Source organism: Stegodyphus dumicola, chromosome 7 (genome assembly GCF_044657685.1).
Source record: "Stegodyphus dumicola isolate Sdum_Otavi_A_Nest chromosome 7, ASM4465768v1".
NCBI classification, from domain to species: Eukaryota; Metazoa; Arthropoda; class Arachnida; order Araneae; family Eresidae; genus Stegodyphus; species Stegodyphus dumicola.
The window spans coordinates 68,575,664-68,601,635 of record NC_140774.1 but is presented as its reverse complement, the minus strand read 5'-3'; the positions used below and the strand labels follow the sequence as shown (position 1 = coordinate 68,601,635).

General features: G+C 32.9%; 1 protein-coding gene across 1 annotated transcript in view; it reads right to left on the bottom strand.

Annotated features, from left to right (window-relative positions):
• Kdm2 (Lysine demethylase 2) overlaps positions 1–25,078 on the bottom strand; it is a 174,673-nt gene extending 149,595 nt beyond the window's left edge. Inside the window, exon 1 of the mRNA XM_085820405.1 lies at positions 24,897–25,078. Within this exon, the coding sequence (XP_085676531.1) occupies positions 24,897–24,935 (39 nt within the window). The 5' untranslated portion in view covers positions 24,936–25,078. The remainder of the gene's footprint in view (positions 1–24,896) is intronic.
• Between the last annotated feature and the right edge of the window lie 894 nt (positions 25,079–25,972).

Here is a 25,972-nt window from a genome sequence, read left to right as displayed (position 1 = left end):
AGCAAAAAATCTTTTAATTAAAATATTTATCCTTTGGACTTCGCTTTAAACTTTATTTATAGTTAAAAATGACTAGAAAATGAAAAGCTTTCTTCAGCTGAAACACAATTCATGTGATTGATATTTTAAAAAAATTGACAAGAATGTGAAATTTATGGAAGTCTAGCAATCGAAAAATCTTAATTTTCTTGTGTGAGCACTGAAAATAACTGTAGAAGGAAAGAAGAAAATTAGGCAGAAAAGTAAGCAAAAATTTGCAGGGAAATTTGGCTGTCAGACACACCAAGATATTTCAAAAAGTTGGACGCTTTTGAAGATACTTTCAGGATACTTCAAAGAATTTAAGTGTTCAAAGAGAAAACACTTGGACATGTTCACCAGCAAATACCATTAATTGAGCTTGTGGTTAACAGAAAAGACAAAAAAGATATCATTGCAGATTAAAGTGAAGAACGACTGGTTTTAGACTATATGGTTGTATAAATTTAAATTATGTTATTGAACATTATATCGTATCATAAACGGAGAATCCCATGATTTCTCAGTCGAATTATTTTAAGATTCAGGAGTTCATCCAGTGATGTATGTGGCTGTCACCTAAAACCTTTCTATCTTCTCCTGATGAAACAACGGCCGAGAGGTAAAGTCGCTGAACACTGGTAGTTCGGTCCGAGGTTCGAATCCCTCGGACCATGGGCATTTTCGTGATTTTCCCCATGTGTAACGTGTATATGAGCCAGTTTCCCTTAGAAAGTCCTCCACGAAGGCATCCCTTCTCCTAGCCCTAGTGTGCTTTGTCATAATTAAATAAACCAAAACCTCTTGATGCACCAGTCTTTCCTTTTATCTCATACCTTCAAAATGCTTAGCCTCTAAAGACTGATAAAGTCTCTGATGAAATGGATTGAATTGGATTATTAAATTATGGCAAAGCAGGGCTATCTGCCTAAAAGGAAGGATGCCTTTGTGAAGAAATTTCTAAACGAAACCAGCTGGCATACACGTTACACATGAGAAAATCCATGAAAACGCCCATGCAACCAGCCTGTTTACCGGGATTCGAACCACAGAGTCAACTATTAGTGTTCAGCGACTTTACCGCTCGGTCGTTTGTGGGCCTTTATGAAATGGAAGGCGATAACTTTATTTAAAATGATTCGAAAAGTTGGATACTTTTTAATATACTTGCAGAATGCCTAAAGAAAAAGAGGAAGAATGAAGCAGAATGCCTGAAGAAAAAGAGAAGAAAAAATAAATTTTTGTGTAAAATTTAGCATTTGTACTTTTTTTTTAATTTAAAACTTTTTAATCTTATGATATTTGATTCTTGCGATTTCACAAATAAAATATTTGACTAAAATATGAAAAACATTTTAAAAAACCAAATGTAGGTTAAAATTTTGTAAAGCAATGGGCACAATGATAAAACTGTTTAAAGCAGTGTATACAAGTCATCCTAAGTTAAAATGTCGGTTATACATTTCTCTTATTTATATATATCTTTTCTGAACAGAACATTGAAAGGCGTGTTAAGTGTGCTTTACTGTATTTTCTCTTTTAATATATACAGTTTTCAAATGCATCATAGTCTGGGTTACAAAGTATTCTTCCGAAAAAAACGCAATTCAAATAAATAAAATCAAATTCTGAAAAATTCATATTAATAAATGTATTTAAAATGCTCAGTTCGAATGAATAAATAAAAATTTTAAAATAATTATCTGAAGAGACAATGCAACAATAACAATTAAAATAAAAGTCTAAAAATTTAAATAATAGTAACTATGACTATGACCTAAAATAGTAAATATGACTAAAAATATAGTATAAAGAAAACTATTAAAAAAAAAAAAAAAAAGATGCGCCTTTGATTTAAACTACGCAGTTCGAATGAGTAAATAGAAATTTTTAAAACAGTTATTCGAAAGAAACTATGCAACGTAAACAATTAAAACAAATTTGAAAAAGAAAAAAAATTGCTTAAAATTAATAGCAATTATAATTAAAAATACAGTGGTGGCCAAAATTGTGGACACTTTTGGAAATTTTTATGCTTTTGAACTTTGTATGCTTATAGAAAATGTTACGTTTCACAAAATGCAAACTTGTATATATCATTTTAAAGAGAATTTATTACTGAATTCAATACAAAACACAAAATTCAATTATTTGCAATACAAAAAAAAGTTAAACAATAATAGTTATCGATATACATTAGATAGTGATGATTGCAGCGAGTTATCAGTACTTAGTAAGGTACCCTTTATTTTTTATTACAGCTTCACATCGACATTTCATTGAGCTGACAAGAGTTTTAAGCTCTTCTTTCGTTATTACATGATGCCAGGAAACAATTATAGCCTCAATTAGTTCCTTTTTATTTGATGGGTGCCTCATTCGGACAAGAGTTTTCAAACGAAGCCACAAATTTTCGATAGGATTGAGGTCAAGACTGTTTCCTGGCCACAACAACAATTTAATGCTTTGTACGAAACCACTCTTTCGATATTTTGGCCGTGTGGCAAGGAGCAAAATCCTGCTGAAAAATAAACGAAGCATTGTTGAGAAAGGGATCTCTGATGGAAGGTAGAAGTTTTGGTTCAAGAATAGTGTCAATGTATTTTCTGGCATTAAGTGTCCCAGCGATGACATGAAGGCGACCACTACCATCTGCTGACATGCATGACCAAATCATAACACTAACTGGGTTCTTCACAGTTGCTTGAATGCAGTCAGGATGTAGCTCTTCTCCTATTCTACGTCTTACATGTTTTCGCCCATCACTACCGAATAACGATATCTTAGTTTCATCCACTCCATATAACTGTATATGGAATATACAGTTATATGTATATGGAGTATACGTTTCCCTTATAAAGTCCTGCACGAAGGCATCCCTTCTCTTAGGCAGATAGCCCTAGTGTGCTTTGTCATAATTAAATAAACCAAAACCTCTTGATGCACCAGTCTTGTATATGGAGTATACGTATAACTTGTGACCACTGATTATCTGTCCAATTAATGTGTTCCTTTGCCCACTTTTGTAGTCTTTTTTTCGTTGCTGAAAATTAAGATAAGGCTTTTTTCGTGGAATTCTACCTCTCAGTCCAACATCTGTTAATCTTCTCCTGATTGTTCTTGAACTAACAGAAACACCAGCATCATTCAGATCACTTCTGATGGCCGCTGTTGACATTTTTCTATCTTGGAGACATAGTCTTTTTATTCTTCTGTCATCAATAGATGTGGTGCACCTTTTTTGGCCTTTTCCTTCTTTGTTTTTTATTGAATTTGTCTTCTGATATCGTAAAAAAAATTTCGGACTCCAGATGTAGTCACTGAACCACCCGTCTTGCAATTTCAGCATAGGAAAGACCACTTTCTTGTAACATAATGATATTACATCTCTTTCTAGGTGTCCAATCTACTCTTTTATTTGATGTCATTGCTTCTTGACTAAATATAAAATTTTTACAAAAATTCCTACTTGTAATTGCAGTGTATAAGAAACAGGTCCTCCTTCTACAGAACAAAGCAAAATAATGAATTGTTTCAAGTGTAAACATGATGTCAGATTCTATTGGCAGTTACTAACATTTGATTGGTTCTCAGAACAAGAACAGTGATTGGCCAGGAAAGCTAGACATTATAAACCACTTCATAACTGCGTTTTTTATTTATATTAAAGTACATATTATAACTTTTTTTGTATTGCAAATAATTGAATTTTGTGTTTTGTATTGAATTCAGTAAGAAATTCTCTTTAAAATGATACATACAAGTTTGCATTTTGCGAAACATAACATTTTCTATAAGCATACAAAGTTCAAAAACATAAAAATTTCCAAAAGTGTCCACAATTTTAGCCACCACTGTACAAGATAAAAAAAAAATTATTTGAAAGAAGGAACAATTGAGTCTTTTTTTTCCTCTCACGCACTATGTAAAAATAGAAATGAAAATAGGTTGCCACTTATTAAGAAGTTCGCCAAGTGAACTAATTTTGGCGCAAACTGAATGAAAAGCAACAACATAAATTGTTGAATTTCTCCATAAATTTTGCACCAAATTTAACAAAATTTAATATTTAGGCATAATTTGAATCGTAGAATTGAAATATGTAAAAAAATTGGTATGTTATTTCAGAAAAAGTCCGATTTTGTGTCAAAATACCTACGTTAGAATAGTGCTTTATATAAATCTAATATATATCCTAAGTCGCGCTTTCGAGACATGAAGAACGCAATTTGAATTTCGTGAATCGGTCCAGTAGAACGGCAGATATAGCACTGTCTCTTTTTTGAGCAGTGTACATAACCTTTTCAATATTTTGGATCACGCAGCTTTGAACGCCTGGATAATTTATAAAAGTGTAACCGGAAACACCATTAAATGGAGAGATTTTCTACTGAAATTAGGAGAGGAGTTAAGAGTGGTACATATGGCTTCAAAACTCCCAAAGATCCTGAGTCTTCAGAAAAAACAAATGGAAAGAAAATAGATATAAAAAGCAAAAGTGTGAAGTACAGACATACAATGGAAACAAATCTCGAGAGTATTGTGCAGAAAATGCACTGGAAAAATTGTCAAAAATTACTTTTGTATCAACTGCATTAATTTTTAATATGTATGCGTAATCTCTAATATTTTAAACATTAAATAGAATTGAAACGAAATTATTTACGTATTCCATTCAGCTACACATATAATGATATAACTGAAACATCAGAGAACATTTCTCATTTCTGGATTTACAGAGTGAATCATCCTCCGAATAAGTACATAAAAACAATTATTATATAAATTGTGTTCCTTATATCAAATTACTAAGTTATTTGAATCATTGTAGTATGATCCAATTGATCGCCATGTACTCGATACATTTACAGTATTTTAAAATGTCAATAAATTATCATGTGATATTAAATATAAATTATGAAATACATATAAAGTACGTATTTGTGGCAATGCATGGCATTTAAAATTGTTTTACCGCTATTATTTCAGTACTTTCATTGAAGGGTTAAAATGACCCTTTACCGCTGTTCCAGTAAGACTTTCCCACCGTTCTAGTGTTAAACCAATGCTACCAGAATCTCGTTTCTCAGAAATGTCTCCCCTAGCCACGCGCATCTCTAAATGCAATAAGGGTTTTACGCATCGGAAATAAACGTCGTTCGGCCTATTTAGGATAAAGTGACCCCACTTTCATTGAGACAAAGCGGGACAAATGGAATGAAATGAAAATTGGGTACAACTCTGATAAACGCCTCAATTTCACCAAATGTGGTGATATGTGTTTTGCGCTGGTTTTTGGCGCGATTGCGTGTTGTATGGCAACCATGTCGACGTTGAAAAATCTTTTGGTGGAGTAGTTTAATTGCTAGTTGGTTCTTGTCACGTGTGTTTTTGAAATGGCCTATGTTACGATGAAAAACGTGATGGGAAGGTTTCAGCCGCGTATTTTAGATTGTGTGCAGAGTAAATTTAGTATGAAAAGGTACGACGTTGGAGTTGTTAACGAGTCTTTTGTTCATGGATGTATTTATGGGGATCGTAGTGTATTTTTGGAATTTCTGTGGGAGTCAGGACTTTTAAAACAGAGTTTGACGTGTCTGAAATGCGGAGCTGATATGAGAACTCGGACGAAAAATGGTGTTTCTGATAGACTTGTGTGGGTTTGCAGTAAAATTGTTGCTAATAAAGTATGTGGGTGTCAGCGGAGTTTAAGGTTTGGATCTTGGTTTTCGTGTAGCAAGTTAACGTTGGAGGAAGTTTTTACTGTTACTTTCGAAATTTTGAATCGTAGGAAGGCATGCGATATAGCAAAATCGTGGAAGTTTTCTTCACAGACGTTACGTGACTGGCGAAATTTTATTAATGAATGTATTTTGGACTTTGTATGCTCTGTAACTGACAAGATAGGGGGGAAAGATATTTCTGCTTTTAAAAGAAGCTTTCATTATGGTAAGTGCATTTTATTTTATTGTTTTTATTTTGCAGAATGTTATATTCATTGTTTTTTGTATGAATTTCCGTTTTTATTGTTGTTTTTTGAATTGCCTGAAATTTATTTTAGTTTATTTTCTTGATTTGTTTTTAGTGTAGATTGTGCAATTCGTAGATGTTTTGATGAAGTTGAAACAGAACGCTGTGTACATGGTATTCTTTGAAATTTACTGTTGTTATGTTAATTTATTAAAGTGAAGTGTGCGTAATTCGTAGATTCGTTCGTTGCCTACAGTGTGCCATTCGTAGATGTTTTTTTAAGTTAAAACATGTCGCTGTGTACATGGATTCTTGTCAAATATTTTTGGTTAGAAACTTTACGTTTTTGCTATCTAAATTTTCTGTTTCGGATTTTTAGCTTAAATCGTGTGTTCAAAACGTAGTTTTTGCATGTGCGAAAACCGTGTTTTTGGAAACATTTTAGGCTTAAAGTTCGAAATGTTGACAAAAAATTTAGATAGTAATATGGCAGCGTGAAGTTTCTCACCAAAAATATTTGGCGAGAAATTTGGCGACTTGAGGGTACATATCAGAGTAGTTCCGAAAATTGTAATTTAGTTACAAAAGCAAACCAATAATTAAAAAAATATACACAACATTCATGTACTTGTCTATAAATATACAAAAATATATTTATTACTAGCGATTGGTAACTATAAAAATAGTTGTAAAAAACTAAAATTTGAATTAATTTAAAATTTTACTTGGTACTTTTCCATTTTGCTGGCGCAGGCAATAAAGCCGACAATAGTGGTACAGCTGATGCCAAACGGAATATCCTCCCTGATAACCTTTTACGCCTCATTTTCAAAATAAATCGCAGCCATTTCTAATCAAATTGTTTCTTTCAATATTGGCATAAAATTACATAGAATTTTTACCAGATAGCTCAGTTTTATGCCCTAGGGCCATTTGCGCCGGCTAAACGGAAAATTACCATTTTATTTAAGGAACGTGAATAATAACATAAAAAAAATATCCTAAATTCGTTATTTTTAGATTTTATGTGATAATAAATGAGTTCCTTGATATGGTAATCCATAAAATTAAAAATTATGTTCACATTGAAATGAGCATTTTGATATATGAAGCAAATTAAGGATTTCTTGATTCTGGCAAAATTTGTATGTGAAAAATGAAAATAGAGTTATAGGTACTTTTCTAATAGGTTCTTCGTACATAGAATTTTTACCCAGATAGCTCAATTTTATGCCCTAAGGCCATTCGCGGTAATTAAGTCAAGTAGGATGCAATAATACAGCTCACCCGAAGGCAAAAATATAGAAAAAGCAAAGTCAAGGGTTAAATTCCTCCATTCTAATGAGAATGCACTAGCGAAGTAAAGCACTGCGGTTTTACATAATTCCTGAGTAAGCTATTCATACGAATTGAAATAATTCTTGCATCTTAAACTTGTATTCCAAGTTAAGATTTAACTTGAAATTAATGTAGATAATTACTGAATGAATTAGATTTTTGTAGCGTAGCTTACGTGAGATAAGATCACTTGGAGTCACGTGATATGAACCAGCGACTCAGGATGTTGAACCATGAAAGCATAGTAAATTCTTAAATTAATATCTTTTTACAAATTTATTGGCTTTTTATAAAATTTTAAATATTAAAATGTTTATTCATTCAAAATAAAAAAATTCATAGAATTAACATTTTTTATGCGTATACCGTATCGTGTCGCCAATAAAGTCTGCTTGGCGAGATTTGCGCCTGCGAAACGGGAAAAATACCTTTTACTTAAAAAAAAAAAAAAAAAAAAAAAAAATTAAGATTTTCTTTCACGGTTACATTTTTTATCCAAGTGGATACTTTGCAATAGATCCGGATCATTTATTAAAATGTCGTGAAATTTCTCACATGAATTGGTCAAATTATATTTTACCCTTAATACAGATTTTAAAGTTTTAATGTTCAACTGTGTTTTTTCAATTGTCTATATTATATTGATACTAGAAAAAAACATGTTCTGTTGCTGCATCTGTTCCTGGAACAGAGAGCGCGCGTTCTACAATTTTCAAAACATTTTCATAAGGAATATTATTCTGTTTAAAATGAAGGAATAACTCCGTCGACTTTTTGTCTGTTTCCACATTAGCAGACAACCAACACTTAATTTTCTTCAGTAACATATTTTTTTACCAATAACATCTCATCAAAAAAGGTAATTTTCGCAAACATTATTTTTCGAAAAATGGTTACTAATATATTAAAAAGATTTTCCCACATATTCCCATAAAATCTCCTTTTTTAATATTCGATTTCTGCGCTTTAACAAAAATCCTTCAAACTTTCAACACGCACACTATAATAAAAATACGAATAAATTTTTGCACTAATATTTTCAAGATCCACTGAAAGTAAGTCAGATGCTGTTTGAATAGTACTGTGTAGAATGTGCACTGCACAATCTACTCCAATAATTTTTAATTAATAATAATCCAATTTGAAGATTAAGGAACAACGCAATCTGCAACATTAACTGAATTAGATAATTTTAGCTTAGCTTATACCGTCTGTTATACATTAATCGTGCATTCGTAAACGTATTTTGCGCACGCGCGTATTCGCAGCCGTAAAGGTCTGTGACGCATGCGCAGAATGTTTGTAGCTTTGAGGTCCGGATTATAGATCATTCCGGATTATGGGTGTCCGAATTAACGACTTTTGACTGTATCTAGGTAGTTGTCATGGTACTTAAGTACCAAATATTGCATGCCTCATGTACATATTCAAGCAGTAAAGCATTTTGAAATCTCACTTTATGTATAAATTTTGCTTCTTAAGATTTTCCACCATCTTCATAAAAGAAATATGAACAAGTTCAATACTCAAGCAGTTATCTGGATCACAAACATATATAAAATAGTTACAGCCTTCTGTATACAGATGGATCAAATGCAAATATTTATGTTGGAACATCATCTGCAATTAATTTTTGTAGGATAGAAAATTACATGATTATTGCCCCATACTCATTTCTGAATTAATTGCTTACGTTATTTATTCTCTTGCATATGAACACCTGAGAATGTTTATAGTGATTCATTTAGTACACTACAAGTTCTAGGAATTTTTCAAATATCCGAAATCCATGAGTAATAGAAATTTTAAGTCTAAATTAAGAAGTCATGGGTATCAGGTTTTTTATTGCTAGGTTCCCAGATATGTAGGTGAAAGGAAACGAGCTGGCAGGCATCACACAAAAATCTACCAAGGAAAAGTACAGTCCGTCCGTCCCTTTCAGAGGTATCATGCAAGCAAATCCTCAATATATGATAGTTACTCTGGGGCATTAAGACTCTTAATAAACACGAAAGTTAAAAGTCGGGTATTGGGAAGCTTCTAAAAACTAGAAAAATGAAAGGCTATTCTTTCAATTCATCCTGGATTTAATCTCTCTCAAGTTACACATTCTTAAAATTACAGTACCTTCTAAAAGCAAGACTGAAGCACAAGAACGAAGAATAGCCGAAACATTACTTCAACATGCATTCAGTCTTTGAAAAACACAGATTTGATTTTTAAAAAAAACAACCAATTGTGTTAAGCATTTAAATACCTTCAGCATAACCAGCATGATACCAGATGTATTTCTAATATTCATCTGACAATGTGATTCAAATACACATACAGAAAAAATTATTTTTTCAGTAATTACCTGCAAAAACAACGCAAATAAAATAATGCCACATGGATATCCATTTTACTTTTTTAAATTATCACTTTTTAATAGGAAAATCAAAAAAGAAATTTAAATATACAAAACCTGAAAATAAATAGAAACTACAATAATGCATAACACCATTTAATAGTTTTAAATATATGTAGTTATTTTTTTAAGTCATAAACTAATTTTTTCTATACAGAATATTCGTTATTTTTCATAAAATATACAGTACAAGTAAGATTAGAAGAGGTATCGGTTGTATTTACTTCACACACAAGAAAAAAAAAACACTTGCACCCAGCCCTTTCAGTCGCCAGGTCTATATTATCTATGCTTTGCATAGAGTGAGATTACTCAGACAATGCAGGGAGGAGCAAACTGTTTTCATTTCCGATTTGTTACATTTACTGGATAGACAGCAGACTTGTTTCTTTTTTTAAGCATCAATGGAGTTAAAAGTGAAATTCTTTCCGAGATTTGCACTTACATTTCTGCCTTATTAGATATCTGAATAAATCATGCAATTTTATGAAGCAACAGTTAATTTATGTATACAGGTAAAAATTTTTAATGAAAAATTCTTTTAAAAACCTTTACATCTTAAGAATTCAAAGTGAGGCATGCACTTGCAAAGAGCTCATCATTGCTTTTATGTTGAAATCTGCATTTGAAATCACAAGCCATAAGTCATCCTCAAAATTGATATTTTGTTTTACTGGCAACTAACTTCAATGCCAATTTCCTATCAGTAATTCGATTCAAACTGAAACAAATTATTAACTGCCTTTTTCTTCTAACTGGGCATCCGTTTCCAATAGACAACCAAAATGTTTGGCAAGTGAAGAGACTTATATTGAATGTGCAGTAATTTTTCGCTTGAAACATAAATTAACTGCTCTTTTTTCATTTAAAGGGATACTAGAATTAAAAATATCAAATGAAAAATGGATCATGTATCCAACTTAATTTCCTTATCTGGAAACTTTTTGAAAAGTTTTCTCTCAACTTTATTACAGTCAAAAGTCGTTAATTCGGACACCCATAATCCGGACCTCAAAGCTAAAAACTTTCTGCACATGCGCCGCATTGACACATGCCCATAGGCGTTTACGCGTGCATGTAAGACCTTTACAACTGCACATATGCATGTGCGCAAGCGCAGAATACGTTTTCGCATGCGTGTTTTATGTATAACGGATGGTATAAGCTAAAATTATCTATTTCAGTTAATGTTGATGATTGCGTTATTCCTTAATCTTCGAATTCGATCCGGCTTATTATTTTTTGCAGACTGTAAGAGCAATTTTATAACAGTAAACTTGAACTTTCGATTATGTCAAATAGAATTTCCAATGCTGGAGCTCCCAAAGGATCTACAAAACGAAAGTACATTTCGATGTCCATCAAACAAAAAGTGGAATTGCTGCAAAAAATGGATAAAGAAATGAAGAAGGTGACAGAGAGGTTAGTGAAAACGAAAAAATTTCGATTGACAAGTTAGTCGGTATTCTCGGCACAGCAATCACGGGACTTGAACAGCGGAACTTTGTAACTGAACAAGAAATTATGTCTGTTTATACAATTAAAGAGAAAGTATTATCACATAAAACGAAGCAACTTAAACAACTTACATTGAAAGAAATGTTTAAAAGTAAATAAATAAATATTAAGCTTTTTTTTTTTTTTTTTTTTTTTTTTTTTTTTGTAAATTTTGATACCCTTTAGATCATAATTGTTCTTTTCATAAATTACGGTTTCATATTTTTAATTTTAGAATTTCTGCATGCCATCTTACGAGATTTAAACTGATGATCTATAATCCGGAATCGCCGAAGTCCCGACGAGTCCGGATTAACGGCTTTTGACTGTATACGATGGGAGATGTTTTTAAATAACGAGAAATCTCTACTATTTTCTTTAGTAAACTGAAAAGCACAGGCATATGTCTGCTTAGCTGATGTAAGCTGAAAGTATCACCTTATTCCTTTCAATTTTATTGCTGGATGTTAAAATGTTTGTATTCTCTTCCTGTAGAATTAAATACAAATTATTAAGCTTTAAAAAATGTCAATGAGTTTTCCGAGCCAGTCCTCATCAATGAATGAATTGCCAATATATGTTTTCCACCAAAAGACTGAAACTTTGTTTTTAAAATTATAAATACATCGTAGTATTTTCTTGCGCGAGAGTTGTCTTACTTTGGTAAGTTGTAATAATATCTCATCCGCAGAACCGATCCTAGTACAGAGTATTGAAAACAGATTACTGTTTATATATTGCTTAAATGTACTTATTACAGTGACAACATTCTGCAATATCTTGTGTAATTCTTTACCACTGTCTTTTTCAGCCTTATCTACACATCATGCAATAGTTGAGAACTGCATGAAGAGCAGTCTTCTTTTATTAATCCTCTTAGTCCTTTATTACTACCTCTTATTTCTCCAGCACCATTAACGATTACTGTGATATAATGTGTCCAGATAAGATAATTTGTTTCAAAATAATTTCCCTCCATTTGGTTTTCTTTGGCTTTCCTTTGAATTTTTGTTTATCTCCCCATCAGCAATTCAAAAACAGAATTACAGTCAAAAGTCGTTAATTCAGACACCCATAATCCGGAATGATCTATAATCCAGACCTTAAAGCTAAAATCTTTCTGCGCATGCGCCGCATTGACGCATCAGCATAGGCGTTTTACTCGTGTGCCCAAGACATTTACGACTGCGCATATGCGTCTGCGCAAGTGCAGAATACGTTTTCGCGTGCGCGTTTAATGTATAACGGACGGTATAAGCTAAAATTATCTAATTATCTATTTTAGTTAAAGTTGATGATTGCGTTGTTCCTTAATCTTCGAATTGGATTCGGCTTATTATTTTTTGCAGACTGTAAGAGCAATTTTCTAAAGTAAGCTTGAACTTTCGATTATGTCAAATAGAATTTCCGATGCTGGAGCTCCCAAAGGATCTAGAAAATGAAAGTATGTTTCGATGTCCATCAAACAAAAAAACGAATTGCTACAAAAAATGGATAAAGGCATATTCTTTGTTTCTCTAACCATTCCGAAGTCTGTTTATCAATTTCACGCTGCTCTGCGGGAGGGGGGCAAACGTCGTGGCGCACAATGAACTGGAAGTTGATCTCTCAGCATTATCCTTATTTTCGGAGCAGATGTTTTTATTTTATTCGACTTATAAGTCCTTAGTAAATGTAGTATTTCATCTCGATGTACTCTGTCTTTGATATGATTTAAATCAAATTCCTCATCATTATAAATATCACGAATACACATCAAATAGTTTTCTGGCTGCAATTTTCTAATTTCGGCTATGCGTAAGGTATGCTTTACGCATCCGCGCGTTAAAAGAAATGTTTAATAAAGTAAACAAATAAATATTAGGCTTCTTTTTTGGTAAATTTTGATACCCTTTAGATCATAATTGCTCATTATTTTATAAATTACGGTTTCATATTTTTAATTTTATAATTTCTGCATGCCATCTTACTAGATTTAAACTGATGATCTATAATCCGGAAAAATCGATAATCCGGAATCGCCGAAGTCCCGACGAGTCCGGATTAAAGACTTTTGACTGTAACTGTTTCCTTACACCAGATGTTCCTAATGGGTTGCAAACAGTCCCCTGGGGATTAATGAAATTTTAATGGGGTCACCGATGATCAAAGGATAGACTGGGGGGGGGTCAACAGCCAAATATGCATTGGCAACTGATCAGCATAATAAAGATTTGATCAATTATGAAAAAAAAGGTTTTTATAATTAATTGTTTGTTGATATACAGCACTTCTATGAATTAAGATAGAAATCATAAATATCAGAAGAAAATGCATTTTTTTAATATATAATTTTTTATGCAACAAGTGCAATAAAAAAATCAGAGGGAAAATGAATTTTTTTTAATATATAAATTGTTTATGCAACAAGTGCATTACAAAAAAAGGAGGGCGAGAGGAAGGTAAAATGCCAGAATACAAGGAATTACTATAACTATATTTTTTGGCGAAAGTATTCTTTTTGCACTTAAAAAAAAATCTGAAAGGTTTCAGATTTTTAAATTACGTCTAGAGCGGCATTTTTTAACATTCTGTGTGTTACCTTTATTTATTAAATACGAGGCGTATTCGGAAACCAAGTACCGTTTTGAAAAAAAAAATAGTAAAGCAATTTTTTCGAATCCAATCTTATTTTTACATGAAAATACATGTCTTAAACTATTTTTCAACATAGTTTCCACCAATGATCAAACACTTGTCATAGCGGGTGACCAGTTTTTGTATACCATCGTCAAAGAAACTTCCCGCCAGTTTCGATAACCATGACTCCACAGCATTTTTCATGTCGTCGTCAGATCCAAAGCGCTTGCCACCAAGCTCGCGCTTCATGTGCAGGAACAAGTGATAGTCGGACGGCGCCAAGTCCGGGCTGTGCGGCGGGCGATCAAACTGCTCCTAATGAAACTGTCGAATTAATGATTGAGTGATACCAGCAGTATGGGGCCGAGCATTGTCATGGAGCAACACAATTCCTTTACTGAGCATTCCTCTTCGTTTGTTTTGAATGGCACGCCTTAGTTTTGTTAAAGTCTCACAATATCGTGCTGCATTAATGGTTTCACCTCTGAGAAGAAATTCAGTAAGCAAAACACCTTTCCTATCCCAGAAGACAGTGCACATGATTTTTGTGATGACATTGTCACTTTGAACTTTTGTTTTTTTGGAGAATGAGTGTGTTTCCACTCCATCGATTGTTGTTTCGATTCTGGTGTGAAATGACACACCCAAGTTTCATCACCTGTCACAATTTGGTTTAAAAAGTTTTCTCCCACATCACTGTACCGCGTGAGAAAAGTCAGGGCACTACCAAGTCGCTTTGTTTTGTGAACATCAGTGAGCATTTTTGGAACCCATCAGGAACACAGTTTGGATAATTCAAGCGGTCAGACACAATTTCGAACAAAACAGTACGTGAAATTTGTGGAAATGCCTCTGAAAGAGTTGTCATTGTGAAGCGTCTGTTCTCATGAATTGGTTCATCAACTTTCCTTACCAAATCATCGGTGACAACAGATGGCCGACCACTCCGAGCCTCGGCGTGGACATTTGTTCAACCTGCATTAAACATTCTTACTCACTTTCTCACCATTCCATCACTTATCGCGTATTCACCGTAAACTTCTGTCACTTGACGATAAATTTCAGCCGGTTTAACATTCCTCGCGTTAAAAAATTATTCATGGCACGAATCTCACAGTCAGCGGGAGAACTAATTGTCTTAAACATTTTGAATGTGCACAGCAAACTGAAAACAAAACAGAGAGCAACCAAAATGGCGACAATTGAAAGTCAGTGAACAATAAAGACTAGTGTGCATGCATGGGACGCCTACCACAGCGCTGCGACGGCGCTAGAATGAAACGGTACTTAGTTTCTGAATATGCTACGTATGTTCTTCGCACTTAAACCATAAAATTCAGTTCAAGAGCAATATCGCAAAATAATATTTTAAATTGAGCATATCTTTAGAATTTCAGATACACAGTCTTACGCACTAAAGATAAAAATGTTTCTTCTGTACGACGTTGCCATTGCTCATTTTGAAATCCTTGAGTTTGTTAATCAAAAAATTTGTTAAAGTTTTACAGAATATGAAATCTATAATAAACCAAATTTCAAATTTGGGCTATCAGATTCCCATATTCACACAACAATTACATCATTCAAAATTTCATGGCTCTAGGTACCGTTGTTTTATCACAATGCGAGAAACATACATACATTTATGCAGATTCCTTATTTAATTTCTTCAAATAAAATGCAGGGCGATAATATTTGGTGGCAACAATTTGAAAAGTGACATGGGCATTCAGAGTGATTCAACGCAAAATCGCAAAATGAAAACAATAGTCCCACAGGGACAAAGCCCCATTGGACTAAAAAAAAAGGTAAATGTAGTTGCATATTATGTTAAGCTTAGGTTAACTTTTTAATTGAGTAAAGCTACAATTTGAGCATAGTTACTCGAAAAATGTTTTTTACATTTGTTTATTAAATTAAAAATTATTAGCTTTCGACAAGAAAAGATTGACAAATTACAAAGTACCACTAAGTTTAAAACATATTTATTTGTGATCTGAAGTGAAGTAAAAATATACAAAGTATTCTGAAATTAGAAATTGGCCATTTTCCAATTTTTAGCAATACGGGAAAAGCGAAGAAAAAACTTTCGTTATTTCATAAAGTCTTAAATTATTATTCTAAATTTGATTTATTTATTTTAATAAACAAAATAGTACCACCACCTCCTTGAATTATTTAATCTGTTGTTTTAATCCTTTAATTGCATTTTTGTTTGTATTAGGTGTGCTGTAAAGGTAAATGTAGTTGCATATTATGTTAAGCTTAGGTTAACTTTTTAATTGAGTAAAGCTACAATTTGAGCATAGTTACTCGAAAAATGTTTTTTACATTTGTTTATTAAATTAAAAATTATTAGCTTTCGACAAGAAAAGATTGACAAATTACAAAGTACCACTAAGTTTAAAACATATTTATTTGTGATCTGAAGTGAAGTAAAAATATACAAAGTATTCTGAAATTAGAAATTGGCCATTTTCCAATTTTTAGCAATACGGGAAAAGCGAAGAAAAAACTTTCGTTATTTCATAAAGTCTTAAATTATTATTCTAAATTTGATTTATTTATTTTAATAAACAAAATAGTACCACCACCTCCTTGAATTATTTAATCTGTTGTTTTAATCCTTTAATTGCATTTTTGTTTGTGTTAGGTGTGCTGTGTTAACGATGAGGCCGATTATTATCAGCTAGCAGGGTTGCAGTGCTCTCGTATTACATTAACTCCTTGAATTTTTTGGTTGTGATCTAACAGTTAGTATTTTTCCCCAGCAATGGTTTGAGATATACTCAGTGTTCAGTCCTTAGGATTATTTCGCTTTAAGATTACATAATTTTTTCTCTTCTTGGCGCCTTGCATGCCGCAAATGTTCATTACAGCAACCCTGTAAATCAGGGATGTCAAACTCATAGGTACACTTGGGCCAAACAAACAAGGTTTAACTTTAGGCAGGCCACAAAAAAAAATCAATATTCATAGAAACGTAGATTTATTTCGAATAATACAATAATAAACATATATATATATTTATATAGAAAAGAACAAGAAAAATTTAATGTTTACATCCTGACACTTGACATCTCTTCTCTGCTATCATCTTTTCTATTTCGGGAGAAATTTTGTTTGCAGTGATAACTTTCAACGCTGACCCAAGGCGAGTATCATTAATACGGTTTCTAATACGAGACTTATTACCTTTCATAACTGAAAATAAATGCTCGCACCGATAAGTGCTACCAAACATGGAAATAATTTCATATGCGAATTTTCGAGTATTTTCAAACCTGGCTGGTAAATATTTGTAAAATTCAGGCAAGCCCACTTCAATGAATTTTGCTTTCAAATTTGAGTTGCATTGAATCTCGATCACCTTCATTTGCATATGGCTGGGTACTGAGTCAATACTTATTGAGAAAATCGAAGAAAACAAAAAAAATTTGTCTTCGAGGGAACGAAAATCATTAAACCTCGTTTCAAATTCAGTTGTTAAATTTGCAATTTTTTTTGCGTATTTTTGATACGAACAAGTATCATCTAAACTTGATTTGTTCATGCTGCACGTCGGGAAGTGCGTCAAATCTTCATTTTTAAGTTGTTTTTCCCAAAGAACTAGTTGACATTTGAATGCTTTAATTATGTCAAACATGTTCGTAATGATATGATCTTTTCCTTGTAACGATAAATTTAAACTGGTTAAGTGTTTGGTTATATCAACCAAGAAAGATAAATCTTGTATCCATATCGGATCGTAAAACAAACTTACGTCTTGACTTTTTGTTTTTAAAAACTGACATATTTCTTCTTTCAAATCCCAGAATTGTTTGAGAATCTTGGAGCAAGATAACCAACGTACATCGGTATAGTAGGACAAACCCGAATATTCACTATCTAACTCACTTAAGAAAGCAGTGAATTGACGTTGATTTAAACCTCGAGATCTTATAAAATTTATAACTTTTTTTATATATGACAAAACATTCTCCATATTTATTACTTTCGTCCATAGAACTTCTTGATGTATAATACAATGCATATGATGAATGTTTGAACCGTGAATTTCACCAAGTTTTTTTCTTAGTAATGCTACGAAGCCCTAGTTTTTCCCGGTCATTGATGGAGCGCCATCTGTAGCTACAGAATTTAATTTTGCCAAAGGTAGATTGTATTTCTGCAGAAGTCCAAAAACACAAGTAAATATATCTTCTCCTGTGGTAGTACCAGGCATCGGTATTAGTTCCAGTAATTCCTCAAAAATGTTAAAATTCTTGTCACAAGAACGAAGAAACACTGCTAACTGAGCTTTGCCACTAATGTCCGTGCTCTCGTCACAGGCAATGGAGAAACTAGATGATTTTGCTTTGATCTGATCACTTAAATTCGCGGCTAAATCAGTAACTCTTTCCGCAACTGTATTTCGAGACAATGAAATTGATTGAAAAGCCTTCACATGTCCAGGACAAACAATTTCTCCAGCTTTCATCAGGCATTCCTTGATGAAATCACCATCAGTAAAAGGCTTCGAATGTTTAGCTATCAACTCGGACAAGACATAGCTTGCATGTACCGCTGCTTCACTTTCTTGCAATACTTTACTAAACATGGACAGTTGCTTTTTCACTCCTAACTTGAGCTCTTTCAACTTTTCTTCTCTCATTAATCCTTCGTAATTGTTATATTTCGATTTGCGTTGTTCGTAATGATGTTTAATATTATATAACTTTGGTACATTAATAGTATTATTACATATCAAGCAGATTATTTTATCTTTTATTTTACAGCAAAAATATTCTAATTCCCATTTTACTTGGAATATTCTATGTTCGTCAGCGATTTTTCGTTTAATTTTACCACCACTTGGTTTTGATATAGACATACTGAATACTAAGAGCTGGAATAAACACGGTTAACGTTAAAAAGTTAACAAAAATTTATTCTTTCCACAAGAGATAAATCAAATTGCTGAAACATTTCTTCAAAAATATTCTAACAATACCACAAAATGTCAAACGTTTAGCAAAAATCAATTCAAAACAGTGAAACTAATTCTATCTCACAGCGAAATCCCTACAAATCAATCACAGCATTAACTAAACAAACAGTTCGCTAGAACCACAGCTACTACTGAGATGAGTTGTTTGTTCTCGGCTTTTATAAGCTTTATAATTAATTTCTCGAATATACTGGAAACATCTATAAATATCTGGATTTTTGTGGATGGCAACAGCAATTACGAGATATTTATTTATTAGGTATTAAATGCACGCGCTGTTCTATTTTTAACCTTCCAATGCAGCTGTCTTTTCAAAAATCGTCTGCGTTGCTAAGGCAACATGAAGCAAATCTAATTACAATTCTAAATTAAAAAAAAACTAAATAAATAAATAACTATGAAATCCGAAACAATATGAATTAAGTAATAATTAATAATAAAGCAAAGTGCATGCACATGCATGCACCAATATATCCATGAATATATCCATGAAAAACCATGTTGTAGACTCGAACCTCGAAACTTATCCCCGGACTGCACGCATCGCAAGACGTCTTTCAACAGGGGCTGGAAACCGCACACCCAAGAGCCAAGAAAGCAGGAACTAGAAGAAATGAGCCAGAGCGACGGGAGATACTTATACCAGAAATAGGCATGACGTCATCTCACGGCAACCAATCAGCTATCGCCACGACTCGGCTTTCCAGATGACGTAACATCACGTTTCGTTTTTGCATCTTAAATTAGGCTGATACAGTCCGTTCTTAATACAAACAGTGGCAGTAAAAAAAAAAAAAAAAAAGAAGTAGAAGTAACTACTATATCCCTTTAAAAATAAGAATAAGCCTAATAAATATTTCAAGGAGAAGAGATGATGCAGAAAAAGGGTTACAATAAGTCATATTTTCCAACACTACCAAACCAAAGGATCTACAAAGCGAAAGAACATTTATGGAACAGAAGTGCTTAATCATGACAAAGATTAGGTGCGAAATTGGGAGTAAGTGCAGAATCGCCCACTGCTTCGCGCGTTTTTAAGAATTGCATATACGCGGTATCCATGTACACTCGACCTATTTTCACTTAAAAAAACATCCCAGAATTGCACAAAAATGGCATTGCGCACACTCTTGACTTTACCCAGGTACACATCGACCTATTTTCACTTAAAAAGTCAAAGAAAATTGACAAAAATCCAATTCTTCTAACTCTTGTAAAAAGCGCCAAACAAATAAGTGGGCAAGTCTGCACTTTAGCAGTGAAATTGTTTCCAAGTGCTTATTGGCTAAAATCATGATTCATGATTTTTGATTAAAAATTTCCAGAAAATGTTACATGACATGTCTCATGATTTCTTATTTCTCTGAGACAAAATAATCTGTGATTCAAACTGTGTACTTCTCAGATTATTGCTAAAGTCCTACCTAGTAACCTTTATCGCCTTACCAAAATGTCGCCAAATTACCTGTTACCATATTCCAAAGATTAGCCAAAACAAATTGTATGTAATTTATATTTTTTTCCATTTTAATTGCTATTCCCTGCCTCTGAAATTTTATTGATTTGTAGCACCTACATGATGTTGCCAACAAAAATCCATTCTGAAAATTAGGTTGATCTTTGGATTACAGTAATTTGGCGATTTGTTGGCGAAAATTTGGCAACCAACTCTGCTACAGCAACCTTCTACTTTTTTTTTTCGGCGCCATTTTGTCTTCACGAAGTAAAGACATGTTTCTTTTCTTTTTATTTACTGAACATTTTTTCCAACAATCTGCTAGCCGAATTACACTTATGCTAGAAATTTTATGAAAAACTACTTAATCATGACAAATATTAACTGCAAAATTGGGAAAAAGTGCAAAATCGCAAACTCCTTGCCGCGTTTTTCAGAATCGCACATACACAGTAACCATGTACACGTCGACATATTTTTACTTAAAAAAAAATCCCAGAATTGCACAAAAATGGCATTGCGCACCACACTCTTCACTTTATCCATGTACACTGCTTTTTTCTCATAATTTAGAAAAATTTCACGAAAATGCAGGAAAATTTTGTGAATCTTTAAATTTGGTAAAAAGGACATATATGAAATTACCTGATCGCAAAAAAAGTATATGCCCTTTCCAAGGATGAACATTTGCACGTATAAAATAAATAAAATATCCAAAAATTTTTCCCTCTAAATTATCTATTATAAACGTCACCTGCAAATTTATAATACAAACATTAAAAATGGTTCCAAATACTTAGTGTCAAATATTTAAATTCTTTCCATGCACATTTGCTTCTACTCAAACGTATTCCAAAATACTACAAACATATAACTCACAAAATCAGGATCATTAAATTAAAATATAATTAAATTTTACACTACTTAAAATATAAATAAGCACATACATTAAATTAATAAAAATTAGCTTACAATCCTAATTACTTTAAACTAATTCATTGCTAATAACAATTTCCCAATAATACCATATTAATTTATTTATTCCTTACATTTATTTATTCCTTACATGGATAAAAATAATATCCTCAAATGATTAAAAATACTAACTTACCTAATCTTCTTCACAATCTTGATTGCATGGCAGATAAACTTTTCTTATACATTAAATAATCCAGTAGTCAACTCGCAGTCTATTCACCCACTAATAAGAAATTAATAAAATTTCCCCCATACTCAAACTACTTTCAGCAAACCACATACCCTTCCTTACACTCTTTCACAAAATGTACATTTTTACCAGATTTCTTGCTCCGCCATTCAAACTTATCTGTAATATCCTTCCTTTCACACAATCTCATTTCATTCTCACATGTTGGACATTCATACTTTTCCGTAATTAATCCTACACTCATACACCATTCAAGCAATTCTTTTTGATTACACATAAACCCAATAAAAATTTTGGATTTCCTTTACATAGGGCCATGGGATCCAAATATTAAGCACCACTTTCACAGAACATAGAATGAACCTAATGCTATAAAGTACAGCAGATATTTTTACAAATTTACCCCCTTTTCCGATTAAAGAACTGTGATTCGTCCATAAATGTCACATGACATATCTCATGATCTCTCATTTCCCTCACACAAAATAATGTGTAATCGGAACTGAGTACTTCTCACATTATTCCCAAAGTCCTAGGTAGTAACCTTTATCGCCAAACTACCCATTATCATATTCCAAAGATTAGCCGAAAATTATTTTTGCCCTTAGCACAACGGTTATTACATTTGCATCAATAATAGTCTTTTCCTCAGCTACGGCTAAAATCATGCCAATTTCGGTTTCTCCCTAAGGATCTTTTTGTTTAAGAATTTTACTTAAGGATTTCATACTGTAAATCATACTGCAAGTTATTTTGTCTTATATGTGTAATACAGACAGTTGATATTTCGGGGAATGTTCAGAATCACCCACTGCTTGGGATGTTTTTGAATTGCACATACTCAGTGTCCATGTACATATCAACCTATTTTCGCTTAAAAAAAATCCAAAGGCTGGTAACAGGTAGTTTGGTGACATTTTGGTAAGGCGATAAAAGTACTAGCTAGGACTTTAGTAGTGTACATGGATAAAGTCCAGAGTGTGCGCAATGCCATTTTTGTGCAATTCTGGGATGTTTTTTTAAGTGAAAATAGGTCGACGTGTACATGGATGATACCATGTATGTGCAATTCTTAAAAACGCGGTAAGCAGTTTGCGATTCTGCACTTTCTCCCAATTTCGCACCTAATCTTCGTCATGATTAAGCATTTTTGTTCCATAAAAGTCCTAGTATAAGCGTAATTCGGCTAGCAGATTGTTGGAAAAAATGTTGAGTAAAAAAAAAAAAAATCATGCCTTTACTTCGTGAAAACAAAATGGTGTCCAAAACAAAACTAGCAGGTTGCTATAGCAGGGTTGGTTGCCAAATTTTCGCCAAAAAATCGCCAAGTTACCATAATTTAAAGATTAACCAATCCCAAATTTGCACAAAAACGGCATTGTGCACTCCCTTGACTTTATCCACGTATACATTGACCTATTTTCCCTTAAAAAGTGAAAGAAAATTGACAAAAATCTAATTTTTCTTACTCTTGTAAAAAAGCGCTAAACAAATTAGTGGGCGATTCTGACTTTACACGACATTTCTCTCAAAGATGGGGGTAGAGTAGACTTTAAGGTACCCCTTGTATTATGGCAAAGTTATTGTTTGATTTATCGCCAAGTTGTTGTTTCATTTATGGTACCCTGAGTAGTTGAATGTTATGGAAACCCTATTGTGACGTAATCGGGTGCATGATTCTGGGAAATTTTGAATCATGGGATGTTTTGTAAGCGTTTTTGTGGTGTGTATTGGTTTGATTCTTTAGACGGTAGAATGGCCAAATGTAGTAGGATTAATTTGAAATTTCTGTACGATTTGGAGCAAAAGGGGAAAAGAGCTTTAATTTACTGGTGTGTAAATGAAGATTTAATTAGTAGCCATTATAAGTGTCCTGTATGTAGGAAGGATATGCGTCTAGTCGAACATGAAAACCGTTTAAATGGATTTGAATGGGTTTGTTAGAAAGGTTCAGATGGTCACTATGTATAGCGTTCGATCAGAAAGAGTACCTGGTTTGAAAAAAGTCATTTGAGTATGACTGATATTTTGATTTTTAAGTGGCTCTGGATGTACGAAGCGAACTTGAAAATCATGGTAAGTGAATATTTGCTTTTGGTAGTGCTTAAACGTATAACATGTTTTTCCTTTTTTATGTTATTTTATTGTTTGGTTTAAAATGTATTTTATTGAGATTATGTATTTTTTGTTTGCCTATATTGTAGAATTTGATGATCCTTTGACTTTTTAAGTGAAAGTATATGGATGTGTAGATGGACAAAGTAAAGGGAGTGCGCAATGCAAGTTTGTGCAATTCTGGGATTTTTTCTGAAGTGAAAATAAGTTGACGTGTACATGGAAGCCAAAATAACGAGTCAAAAAATTGCTATCCATGTACCGCCAAAAATCGCCATGTTTCCCAAGGGGGACCCAAAACTATACTTTTACCCAAAGATGGCCTTTAGGTATTCGCTATAACAAATTATCTGCATTTACTCAATGTATGACTTAAGTCTGTTTCTAAGTAATTGTTCCTCAGTTCAGTACTATATCAAACTATGTACAGCATAATATTCATAGCAAATCCAATAAGTTTTTTTAAAAAATTCTCGTGTTTTTTCGTTATCACTATTCAATAGCAAAAAACACAAGCGGCCTCCAGCAGACTTTTGTTACTTTTTTTGGTGGTTAATCTTCGTTACTATTCTAATTTTTAAAAAGCTAAAATATGCTAAAACTATACATTACAAATAACACAGTAAATATTTTAACTGTATATTAAAATCAATATAACAGTAATTAAATCTGATCAATAAATAAAGATGCCCTCCTTGTATTAAGGCTGAAAAATCATACATCATAATTTACAGAAACCATTTGAAATACGCATAAATAATTAATAAGTGCATAAGATAAGAGTTATATAACATAGCATAAATTTCTGATTTTCCAGGCAGATATACCTTAAGAATTATTTACGGAACACGAGAGAAACTGGCACACAAAAAAGAAGGGGTTAAGGCGCAAGATACTTTGCCAAATAAAATTAGTGCTATATGAAAGATGGACAATCAAAGTATTCTCTATAAGATTTATTATCGGATATTAATTAGACGCAAACTTTAGTGATTGTCGATATCACAATACTGATACTCACATTTGATGCTGACAGGGAAATTAATAATTTAACAAATCATTACTAGTATCCCCCCTTTAAGAGAAATTTTTATTTCTACTTTAGAGAAAAGAAAATCCCAAAAGTCTTAAAATTGACCCAATAACATGCTCTTTATGGCACACGTTAATGACTTTCTTTGCAAAATTTTAAACTGCAATAGAGAAATAAAAAATGCAACAAATATAATATATTACAACACAAAACAAAAGTAAACATGGAATCAAAAAGTGCAGGACAGGAAATGCAAGGTGAGTGTAAATATCATTCTTTACTTACCAAGTTACGAGAATTCTCTTCGTCACTATCCATGCCCATTGTAAGGTAATTCCAAATAAATGTATGCAAATTTTACAAACTATGATCTATGGAAAAAAAAATTTTTAAAAAAAAGTCGGACCACCACAAAATCATTTCACTCATTGATACTCTTCCAAAAGGAGTACCACACAGCTTTACTTCTACTTTCCATATACCACAAAGAAATTTTTTGTACTGCCAAATAACGTTACTAAATTCATAATTCCCTAGCCCAAGCCATATTTTCCCCAAACATTTCAGATACCCCTTTCTACTTTTGTCTAAATAACTCTGAATTTTGTTTCTCATTAAACGGCCTAAAAATAATTTGTATAAATCTTAACTAAAATATAATTAATTCATTGCCAGTCTTTAACTATATTATTCTTCGGAGAACAGCTTTAGGATCATGTGATCGTGACGTAATGTGTAAGACGACAGGAACCTTATAAGAATAACATTTCTTATACGGTCCATGCATGGACATTATAAGAAATAGACTAACCCCAAGATTTTCTAAAATATCCTACTGATCTTGGATTAACACAAAAGGATTTTCTCCCTCGTCTGAGGAGTGGCCGGCTGTCACCTTGATCACATCCGGAGGAGTAGGGACAAATATGTCTATTCTAACCTCCTTGGGGACGACTTGCAGAAATTGAGGTTTGCAGATATATGCGACGGCAAACGCTGAGAGTTTACGGAAGTTAGCGGGTCTCACGTGACCGATGGCAACACTAAGAGGTTACCGTAATTTGCGCCAAAATTGAAAAATGAAGCCAAATGTAATTTTTCGAAGTAACAAGCGCCTAGACATTGGGTTCTCATCTATCCCAGAGCTCTCCACTCTCGGTTGCTCGCCAGACGTCACTTCCGTTTGAGAAGATGTAAATAAGTTGGGAGGGGGGGTTGAACCAAAGCTAACGTGGTTGTCGTCTTTCTCACAGCGGTATTATTCCATGCAGCTCTTAAATATCGTGTGCCCTCAAAATATACATTTTTCAATGGTTAATGAAGCAGTGTTTTTTACTTCTGTTGTTATAATGTTACCTATA